At 41.0% G+C, this 11,053-nt stretch overlaps 2 protein-coding genes across 2 annotated transcripts; one reads left to right on the forward strand and one right to left on the reverse strand.

Moving 5' to 3' along the window:
• Positions 1–5,809: 5,809 nt before the first annotated feature.
• LOC119084735 (alkaline phosphatase-like) lies at positions 5,810–7,743 on the reverse strand. The gene is made up of 4 exons (XM_037194808.1): positions 7,587–7,743; positions 7,194–7,519; positions 6,229–7,074; positions 5,810–6,172 (listed from the first exon to the last, which is right to left on the reverse strand). Exons 1-4 carry the CDS (start codon positions 7,660–7,662, stop codon positions 5,813–5,815), a joined length of 1,608 nt encoding a protein of 535 aa, XP_037050703.1. The 5' UTR covers positions 7,663–7,743; the 3' UTR covers positions 5,810–5,812.
• A 378-nt stretch (positions 7,744–8,121) lies between these two features.
• On the forward strand, positions 8,122–9,781 carry LOC119084734 (membrane-bound alkaline phosphatase-like). The gene is made up of 2 exons (XM_037194806.1): positions 8,122–8,520; positions 8,588–9,781. Exons 1-2 carry the CDS (start codon positions 8,164–8,166, stop codon positions 9,713–9,715), a joined length of 1,485 nt encoding a protein of 494 aa, XP_037050701.1. The 5' UTR covers positions 8,122–8,163; the 3' UTR covers positions 9,716–9,781.
• Positions 9,782–11,053: the final 1,272 nt, after the last annotated feature.

Here is an 11,053-nt window from a genome sequence, read left to right on the forward strand (position 1 = left end):
CGATATTAAACATTGCAACAGAATTTTATGAGAATTTGTTTTCTTCAGCAAGACAGAGCCCAACGGAAGAAACCGAAGATAGACCAATAATAAGAAACGTGGGATCGGAGGATATGCCCGACATAACTGTTGATGAAGTCAAAGCTGCAGTAGCCGAGATGAAAAACAAAAAGTCTCCCGGAGAAGATGGTGTTCCAGTGGAAGCCATTAAACTAGGTGGAGACTCATTATTAAAGGCAATCACGGCTTTGTTTAATCAATGTCTCCAATGGGAAGAAGTACCAGAAGCCTGGGAAAATGCGGTAATTACATTGCTGCATAAAAAAGGAGACATAACAAAGCTGGAAAATTACCGACCCATAAGCCTATTGTCAACACTCTACAAGTTGTTTATGAAAATCATTACGAAGAGGAACACTAACAAGTTCGACTTCTACCAACCTGTTGAACAAGCTGCTTTCAGATCTGGTTTCAGCACAAACGACCATTTGCAGGTGATGAGAACGCTTATTGAGAAGTGTCGTGAATACAACATCGACATAGTCTTGCTATTCATAGACTTCGAAAAAGCTTTCGATTCAGTGGAAACATGGTCGATATTGGACGCATTAGACGAATGTAGAGTAGACTCAAGGTACTCCAACACAATTCGATATGTGTACAAAAATGCTACTTCATGTATAAAACTTCATAAGAGCACGGAGAAATTCAGAATTGGCCGAGGTGTAAGGCAGGGTGACACCATTTCACCGAAATTATTCACGGCGATTCTGCAGAGTATTTTTAGGAAGTTAAACTGGAGTAAAATGGGAATAAAGATAAATGGAGAGTACCTGAGCAATCTCCGCTTCGCTGATGACATTGTACCGATAGCAGCGAATCTAGGTCAGGCTCAGCTTATGCTACAACAGTTAAGTGAAGAGGCGAGCAAAGTTGGCCTCAAGATGAACTTATCGAAAACAAAAGTCATGACCAACATCAGGGACAATAGAGAAATCAAAATTGGTGACACCGTCATTGAACGAGTCGACAGCTATGTATATCTAGGACATAAACTGAAGTTCTTCTTCTTCTTCTTCTTTTTCAGCCTGTTTCTATCCACTGCTGGATGTAGGCCTCTCCAACTTCTTTCCATTTCGTACGATCCATTGCCATTTGCTGCCAGTTTGTACCTGCAATATTCTTAATTCCGTTTGTCCATCTCTCTGGTGGTCTACCTATAGCTCGTCTTTTATATGGTCGCCAGTTCATGATCTTTTTGGTCCAACGTTCGTCTGTCCTTCTTGCAATATGTCCCGCCCAGCTCCATTTCAGAGATGCTATTCTTTCCATGACATCAACGACCCTGGTTTGTTGTCGAATCCATTGATTCGTCATTCTGTCTCTGAGTGTTATTCCAAGCATACTCCGTTCCATGGCTCTTTGTGTCACTCTCAATTTTTCTTCGGATGCTTTCGTTAAAGTTAACGTTTCCGCTCCATAAGTGAGCACTGGAAGGACACAAGTGTCGAAAACTTTGCGTTTCAGACTATTATTAATTTTGCTTTTGAAAATTAGTCTGAGTTTTCCGAACGCTGCCCATGCAAGACCAATCCTACGTCTTATTTCTGCAGTTTGGTTGTCCAGACCTAACTTCAGCTTATGTCCTAGATATACGTAGCTGTCGACTCGTTCAATGACAGTGTCACCAATTTTGATTTCTCTATCGTCCCCGATGTTGGTCATGACTTTTGTTTTCGATAAGTTCATCTTGAGGCCAACTTTGTTTGCCTCTTCACTTAACTGTTGTAGCATAAGCTGAGCCTGACCTAGATTCGCTGCTATCGGTACAATGTCATCAGCGAAGCGGAGATTGCTCAGGTACTCTCCATTTATCTTTATTCCCATTTTACTCCAGTTTAACTTCCTAAAAACACTCTGCAGAATCGCCGTGAATAATTTCGGTGAAATGGTGTCACCCTGCCTTACACCTCGGCCAATTCTGAATTTCTCCGTGCTCTTATGAAGTTTTATACATGAAGTAGCATTTTTGTACACATATCGAATTGTGTTGGAGTACCTTGAGTCTACTCTACATTCGTCTAATGCGTCCAATATCGACCATGTTTCCACTGAATCGAAAGCTTTTTCGAAGTCTATGAATAGCAAGACTATGTCGATGTTGTATTCACGACACTTCTCAATAAGCGTTCTCATCACTTGCAAATGGTCGTTTGTGCTGAAACCAGATCTGAAAGCAGCTTGTTCAACAGGTTGGTAGAAGTCGAACTTGTTAGTGTTCCTCTTCGTAATGATTTTCATAAACAACTTGTAGAGTGTTGACAATAGGCTTATGGGTCGGTAATTTTCCAGCTTTGTTATGTCTCCTTTTTTATGCAGCAATGTAATTACCGCATTTTCCCAAGCTTCTGGTACTTCTTCCCATTGGAGACATTGATTAAACAAAGCCGTGATTGCCTTTAATAAGGAGTCTCCACCTAGTTTAATGGCTTCCACTGGAACACCATCTTCTCCTGGAGACTTTTTGTTTTTCATCTCGGCTACTGCGGCCTTGACTTCATCAACAGTTATGTCGGGCATATCATCCGATCCCACGTTTCTTATTATTGGTCTATCTTCGGTTTCTTCCGTTGGACTCTGTCTTGCTGAAGAAAACAAATTCTCATAAAATTCTGTTGCAATATTTAATATCGCATTTCGATCCGTTTGGATCGTTCCTGTTTTGTCTCGTAATTTGAAGATTTCTTTTTTGGCGTTTGTCATTTTTCTCCGTAGGACTTTCATATTGCAGTTAGCTTCAATTATGTTTTGAGCCAATTGGACATTATATTTTCTTTCATCTGATCTCCTTGCTTTGTTGATACTTTTAGACAAGTTCCGGTATTCCACCGAATCTCGTCCTCCGTTTTTTACCAACTCTGCTCTGCTTGCGATCAGGTCTAATGTTTCTCTGCTGAGTTTTGATTCTTTCCCTTGGACGGATTTGCATTTGGATTTCATGAAACCCATTATTGTATCGACGATTTTGGTATTCAATTCGTCCAATGTTTCACATTGATTGTTGACGTTATCTAATTCGGCAGTCATTTTCGTAGCAAATTCTTCATTTTGTGTGTAAAGCCGTTGTACGTCAATCCTTTCACTTTTCTGAACTAGTTGTGATCTTTGAAATCTGGTATTTAACGTGACTCTTGCACGAACCATTCGGTGATCACTACCTGTTGAAAAATTGTTTAGGACCGTAACGTTCTTAACGGTTGACTTACAGCCAGTTATGATGTAATCGATCTCATTTTTCGTTACACCATCTGCACTAGCCCAAGTCCATTTACGTTGAGGCTTTCCTGCAAAAAATGAATTCATTGCGTACAAATTGTGTTGCTGTAGGAAGTTGAGTAAAACATTTCCACGCTCATTTCTTTGGTCGTTGCTAAAACTGCCAATAGAAACTTCGGAGTCTTCTTCTCGTTTTCCCAGCTTCGCATTGAAATCACCGATGAGATATTGGTAATGTGATGGGTTTTCGTCCAGAGCTTTCTCGACATCTTCATAGAATCTTTCTACTTCTTCGTCATCATGGGTGGACGTGGGTGCGTAAACCTGAATTAATTTGACACTGTATCTGTTATTTATCTTCAGGCTTACGTATATCACTCGATCGGATATGCTTTTCGTGTGAGTTATGCGATCCGACCACCGCTTGTTTATGAACAATCCGACACCGTGCATCAGCATCTGACTGTCACTTCCTCGGTAGAAGAATGTATGCCCTGATTGTAATTTCAGGCATTCCTCTCCAGGTTTTCTCACTTCGCTCACTCCCACAACATCCCATTTTATCTTTTCTAGCTCTTCTTCCATTTCTTGCATTTTTTGTCTTGACGACAATGTTCTGGCATTATATGTGGCAATGTATAATTCGTTGTGGCTTCGTTTGAAGGTTTTTAGCATTAAAACACCACGCTTGCTACTGCGGGTTGGTGAGTATGAAAGCTTTACTTTGCTCGCCCCCGGTAATCCCCGAGCTCTGACCCGCGCATTTCTGCACGTACCGGGACCACAGTGCCTATCAAAGTGCACAGTGCCCGACGGGGTAGTGTTACTCTTTTTGAACATTCTTTTCCATAAAGCTTTGCCCATTCTTTTGAACCTATCTGAGCAAAAGGTTATTGACGTCTTTTAAAGGACGTCGTTGAAAAGCTTAACCTAGTAGCTAATAAGAATTCTGGGATCGTTCTATCCTTGGGCTTCCTGATCGTGTTGTTTCGCCTCAACGTTGGTCCCTTAACCCCAATTCTTTCGGCTTCCAACTCACGATTCATTCAGCCTTAAGATTGATCTATCTAATCCTATCTTATCTACTGCTACGTCCTCGTTAAACTTCATTCCCTCCACTCTTTTTCAAACTGGCTTGGGACAGTCTTTGGCGGTGTTAAACTGAAGTTAGGTCTCGACAACCAGACTGCAGAAATAAGACGTAGGATTGGTCTTGCATGGGCAGCGTTCGGAAAACTCAGACTAATTTTCAAAAGCAAAATGAATAATAGTCTGAAACGCAAAGTTTTCGACACTTGTGTCCTTCCAGTGCTCACTTATGGAGCGGAAACGTTAACTTTAACGAAAGCATCCGAAGATAAATTGAGAGTGACACAAAGAGCCATGGAACGGAATATGCTTGGAATAACACTCAGAGACAGAATGACGAATCAATGGATTCGACAACAAACCAGGGTCGTTGATGTCATGGAAAGAATAGCATCTCTGAAATGGAGCTGGGCGGGACATATTGCAAGAAGGACAGACGAAGGACCAAAAATATCATGAACTGGCGACCATATAAAAGACGAGCTATAGGTAGACCACCAGAGAGATGGACAAACGGAATTAAGAATATTGCAGGTACAAACTGGCAGCAAATGGCAATGGATCGTACAAAATGGAAAGAAGTTGGAGAGGCCTACATCCAGCAGTGGATAGAAACAGGCTGAAAAAGAAGAAGAGACAGCCTCTGCAAGGCTTATAAAAGCTTTTCTAAGAAAATTGTCTATGAAATTTTGAAAGTAAATACGAGTAGCCTGACAAACCCATTCAATCAATTGTGCGGTACTCAAAAGTATTCGGAAAAGAAAAACTAATGATGCAGATTGATTAGTTTTGGCAAGCTACACCTGCCGCTGGCTGTGGATTTTCAAGTTGTTAAAATCGACCCACCCTACTAGACTGCAAAATTAACGAACCCAGTCCATTCAGTGCGAAATGGTTTTCGCATAAATTTAAAGCAGCCGGTCTGCGTTATGAGATTGGTTTATGCGTTCGAACAGGCCATATTGTCTGGGTAAATGGAGGATATCCCTGTGGAGACTGGCCGGATCTGAACATTGCAAGAGAACTATTCGTAGACTTTTTGGATCCGCTGGAAAAGACATTAGCCGATAAAGGCTACAGTGATCTAAGATACTTTTTACTTCCAACGGAAGACATTTCAAATCGCCACAAGACAATGATGAGTCGACAAGACACTGTAAATAAGAGGTTAACAGTTTAATGTATTGTCCACACCATTCCGCCATATTTGTGAATTTAACTCAACTCGTAATAAAATATGAGGAGCCTCTATTTTCAGTGGCCTAATTGATCTTTTATTACGATATCCCGCATCTTCCAACATTATCCATTGGTCAAAATTTCAGAATTCTACTATTAACTGAACTATCGCCTACTTTGCGATTGGCTTATTTTTAATGAACAGGAAAAATTTCATTTACTTTTAAAATTGGAGATTTTATGGGTTTAGATAGTAAAAGTAATCTTTTCAAAATTTGGAATTTGTTTTGCACATTGTCAATCCGTCTCCGATGCAGCTGGCATAAGCCATGATGTGAGGGATGACGTGTTGTTCCATTGTGCCTCTGATGAGATGAGACCATGGTCCTGCCGCCCAGATCCCGACGTCTTCTCCTCCGTGCGTTTCAGAGCTCAACGGAACAGTGGCTGGAAATCTAAAGTCGTTCGGCGATCGATCGAAAGTACTTGGATCAACACGACCACCTTTAACACTGGTGTGATCATAGAAACCCATTCCATTGGCGTAGCTCAGCGTCATGTATGGAAGATTGTCGCTTGCTGGTCCGAATATTCCAGTTTGGTATCCGAAAATATCATATCCACGAGGCTATCAATAATGAAAGTGAGATTGGATGAGATTCCAGTTAGATCAATACAACTTACTGCGTATCCAGAAATCGAAAGAGTATGCCCATGATCAGACGTTGTAACGACCAAGGTTTCTTCAAGGTCTAGCTTCGTCAAAGCAGCTGCAATGGCTTTGGAAAATTCAGCTGCTTCGTCGATTGCATACTTGGCTCTCGTTTCATGATGACCCATATCAATCAGTCCACCTTCTACAAGAAGGAAGAAGCCTTGCTTATCTTTACTAAGGATGTCAATCGCCTTCAAAGTCATTTGAGTAAGTGTGGGCATGAATCCTTGAAGACCATCACGTTTAATGTCGAGATTGTAACCAAAATGTGAGCTGCTGAAAAGGCCAAGCAGCTGCTTGGTACTTGGTGGTAAGTTCAAAAGATCGTTTGTGTTGTTCACGTAAACGCGTCTAGTATCCATTGACTTCCATTGAGCTATCAAATTCTTACCATCACTTCTCGAACCGCTAGCTCCATGTTCACTCAAACTCCTATCTAGAAATGCTCGAGATCCACCTCCCAAGATCACATTTAAGTTCTTTCCAACTTGTCCGTTCACCAGCTGTTCAGCAATATCATCAACCGAATTCGCATTGCATCCACTCTGTTTGACAGCAGAATCGGTCTCCCAATCGCGGGACGTCGCATGTCCATAAACTGATGCCGGCGTAGCATGAGTGACTCGGGTGTTTGTGACGATGCCAGTTGCCATTCCTGCGCGCTGAGCCCATGCAGCAATAGATTGAGTATGTTTCCTCAAATCGCTGCTGTCTCGGCAATTCAGTGGCTGGGCAGCTGAACTGACTCCGATAGTCATTTTGTTCGCCTTCACACCATGCAAAAATGCTGTGGCAGTGCATGCCGCGTCACCTACCTGAAAATTGGAAAAGAAATTTGTAAGGCCACTATCATTCAAATAATCGATTTCTTATTGTCAATTGCAAAAGAATGAGGCCCAAACATGCAGCTCTGTTTTACTATCTCAATAACTACCTGATAATCGACACAATAGGTCTTCGAGCTGGCTGTGTTCGGGAACTTTTCGAACTCAAGCTGTTTTTCTTCACCGCCCATGTAAACTCTGGTTGCCGCAACTGTTGGATTTGACATGCCATCTCCCAGGAACAACACAATATTCTTCGCCTTTTTCTTGTTGTTTGAGCTCTTCACTTTCTGGTCGACAAATGCCTTCGCTTTGTTGATCCAGTACTCGCTTGTTGTTTGATCGCCTGCTACTGTGTCAATGGGCTTTTTGCGACCACTTTTTCCAGCTGAATGCTTGTGAACTCCGTCAGGTGTCCGAAATGTTTCAGTAGACACTTAGATCATGCGAAAGATATGCCACTCAGTTGAGTCAAATGGGATTTTTCATCATCGAAAACTCACCATACGAGTACTGACGAGGGCTAGCTGTCGCAAAGGCAACAAACGTCACCAAAAATAATAATGCAACAATCTTCATTATTCTGGTCCGTCCGCCAAAGAATACAGGCAGAATGTCAGAATCATTGCGGAACAGCGATACTTAAATTCAAAATTTGGAGCAGCATGTCTTTGACATTTTTCGGTAGATAAGATAGTGTCCGGGATTATTTAAAGCATCAAACATTTTGCAAACGGTACCATGCTTTTCGGTTGTTTGCTTTTCAATCATGCGACCTTTTACACGCGTATCAACTGATTATCTCAACGAGAGTACAAATACGTAGAGCTTTCATCTGCACTAAAAATTTATGGATCTTATCTTCGGAGACAGTGAGTCTTGGAAGCTCCTAGCGAAATTGCATGGAATTTAAGAAGATACACACGAATGTATCTTGACAAAAAAAATATGGTTATTGATCATGTTTGCTCTTGATGATGGTTCATTTACACTTGAAACAATAATTGTCTTTTGAAACATCCTTAAATAATTCTTTTTGCCATGCAGAGAGTTCAGTTGCGATAAGGTACTGGCGTAGTAATGAAAGTATTCATTGTTCTTCTTCTTCAAATTTTGGTACTTGCCACGGCAGTATCGGCTCAGTCAGAAAACACTGCTGAGTATTGGAGACAAAATGCCCAAGCTTTTCTCCGTTCCAAGCTAAATGAAAAGTACAAGACCAAGAAGGCGAAAAACATTATCATGTTCCTTGGGGATGGGATGAGCCTGTCAACGGTGTCAGCGGTTAGAGCATACCTTGGCAATGAAGGAATCAGTACGGTTTTCGATCGATTTCCTTATTTTGGCTTCTCGAAAACGTACTGCGTGAATGGTCAAACAGCAGACAGTTCTTGCACCGCCACAGCGTACCTCAATGGTGTCAAAGGGAACATGTTGGTAGGTTATTGAAAATTATTCTTTGCCTTAGAATTTGTACAGACAAATAAATTTTAACTTTTAACAGACAACCGGAGTGACGGCCAACGTTCAGGCAGAACAATGCGTAATAACGGAAAAAGACAAAACAGAGTCAATTGCTTCGTGGGCCCAAAAAGCGGGAAAAGCCACAGGCTTAGTAACAACAACAACAGTTACGCACGCTAGCCCGTCTGGTGCCTATGCGAATACTCCGAGTCGCTTTTGGGAAGGAAACAAGGTACTGGACCAAATGTGTGGCTCTACTACCAACGTCAGAGATATTGCACACCAATTGATAAATGGAGAAGTCGGTAAGAAATTCAAAGTTATCTTGGGTGGAGGCCGCGCTCACATGATCAACTCGACGATGATGGATGAAGAAGGTCAGTTCGGTCAACGAACAGACGGTAGAAATCTTATCAATGAATGGTTGACTGCTAAAAATCAACAAAATGTTGGACAATTCGTTTGGCACAAGCAACAGCTACATGAAGTCAACTATACCACCGTCGACTATTTGTTGGGTCTGTTTGAGAGCTTGGATTGTTTGTATCAAATGGATATCAATGATGGCAACTTGCATAATCAAGAGCCAACTCTCACAGATATGACAGTAGCTGCCATTAGATTGCTGGAAAAAGACCCGAACGGATATTTCTTGTTCGTTGAGAGCGGCAAAATCGATCACGCACATCACTACAACCAAGCTAACCGAGCTATGGTGGAGACAGCAGAATTCATTCGAGCTATCGAAGCAGCTCGTGCGATGACAAAGGACGATGACACTCTAATTGTCATCACGTCTGATCATTCTCATACGTTCACGTACAGTGGGTATGGCTCAAGGAAGTCGGACATCTTGGGTTTCGGAGGAATCTCTGACATGGATCAAAAGCCATACTTGAAGTTAAGTTACGCCAATGGTCCCGCCTATGATACGACGTACATCAAAAACACGGCAGAACGTGTCGATTTGACAAATGTTGACATTCACAACCACGCTTTCCTGCAATCGGCGACAGTGCCGCTCAGCGCTGAGACTCACGCAGGAGATGACGTTGGAATTTTTGCATCTGGCCCATTCGAACATTTGTTCGCTGGAAGCTATGAGCAGAATAACATTCCCATGTTGATGGCCTATGCAGCTCAGATTGGACCTTTTGCAAAAAAATAAACGGAGGAATTGGCGCTTCCAAAAATGTTATGATTGATTCTTGTGATGCAAAATAAAGGGTACAGCATAGCTTCATTGATGTATTTAGACTCAGTTCCGGCTACGGCACGTTAGTTGACAACGTTCGTGAATGAAGCCGGAAGTCTCTCTGTTTGCTATGTCTACTACATGACCAACTTGTATCATATATACAGTAGGGTGGGTCGTATTTTCATTTTGTTTTATTTTAAAAGGCCTGGCCCCAGGCTGTACTCAAAATTGACCAAGGAATCCGAAACAGCAAAAAAAAAAAATTTAAATTCATTTTTCCCTTGCCTCTAGGTTGATTTTTGATTTTTGGGGTAGTAGCATGAAATTGCTCACAATGTTGACAGATATCTCGGGCAGTTGGGAACAGAAGACATTGCTGCTAACTGTAGTGAATAGCTGACGAGCGTAGCTATGAAATACCATAAGAACGTTGTTGTTCTTCGCCTTCACTCGGGCAGGGTAACTATGTCAGTGTTCCCAACTAAGACTTTTCAACCAAAAATTTCAACTGTATTTGCAAACAAAATCGGCAAATGACGACATAATGCATCGTGGGAGGTATGTCTGAACAGGTAATCTCATAGAGAATCCATTGCAGAGAAGTTTTATGGTTACAAGTTGAAAAAACGCATAGGAGCTTTGTTTTTGAAGCCAAAAGTTGGCAATTTTTTGTTAGAATGAAAAAGTTAAAAGAATATTTCAGACACATCATGAACAAATTCACCATATTAACCGAACTGGTTCTAGTCAAGACCGTCCACATTATTAATCAGCACGTTTATAGTTAACTTAAAATGTGACAAAGAAAATCGAATTCCGCTTGCTGTTAGTATTAAGATTGCCTTTAGTGATAGATTGATACACTGTGTGATTTGGCAACCTTCGTTACGAGGGCAGTACCTTTATTTTGAATAAATGTTTTCTTCTCTCGAAACTAGCCTAATTAAGTTAGTTTTAGGTTTAATTTCGAGTTTAATTTATTTACGATCATAAAATGATATATACATCACAGTTACAAATAATTTGGTTATTATCTCTAATTTTACATTTCTCATCTTTTAACACTCTCTGCTATTAACATTAATCAGTTCAGTTTTCGTCTCACTTGTTTTTAGTTTTTTCGTTTTCTTTTTCTGTTTCTTTCTTTTCGTTTTCAGTTTACTTTCCTTTTATTTACTTGTTTCCACACTGAGTTTAGAAATTATTTTTAATGTGAACTGCTAACATGCGTTTAAATGATTTCGTCCTTCCTTCATTTTTAATTTCGTCCGGGAGCGAGTTGAACTGCATAAATCTTCTTCTTCTTTT

The sequence above is a fragment of the Bradysia coprophila genome, unplaced genomic scaffold (assembly GCF_014529535.1).
Source record: "Bradysia coprophila strain Holo2 unplaced genomic scaffold, BU_Bcop_v1 contig_93, whole genome shotgun sequence".
Lineage (NCBI taxonomy): Eukaryota > Metazoa > Arthropoda > Insecta > Diptera > Sciaridae > Bradysia > Bradysia coprophila.

Coding starts and splice junctions, on each gene's coding strand:
- LOC119084735 (XM_037194808.1), bottom strand. CDS start 7,662: ATGAAGATTGTTGCATTATTATTTTTGGTGACGTTTGTTGCCTTTGCG. Junction 7,075..7,193: donor CCTATTGTGTCGATTATCAG/GTAGTTATTGAG, acceptor TCCAATTTTCAG/GTAGGTGACGCGGCATGCAC. Junction 6,173..6,228: donor TTTCGATTTCTGGATACGCA/GTAAGTTGTATT, acceptor CATTATTGATAG/CCTCGTGGATATGATATTTT.
- LOC119084734 (XM_037194806.1), top strand. CDS start 8,164: ATGAAAGTATTCATTGTTCTTCTTCTTCAAATTTTGGTACTTGCCACG. Junction 8,521..8,587: donor GTGTCAAAGGGAACATGTTG/GTAGGTTATTGA, acceptor AACTTTTAACAG/ACAACCGGAGTGACGGCCAA.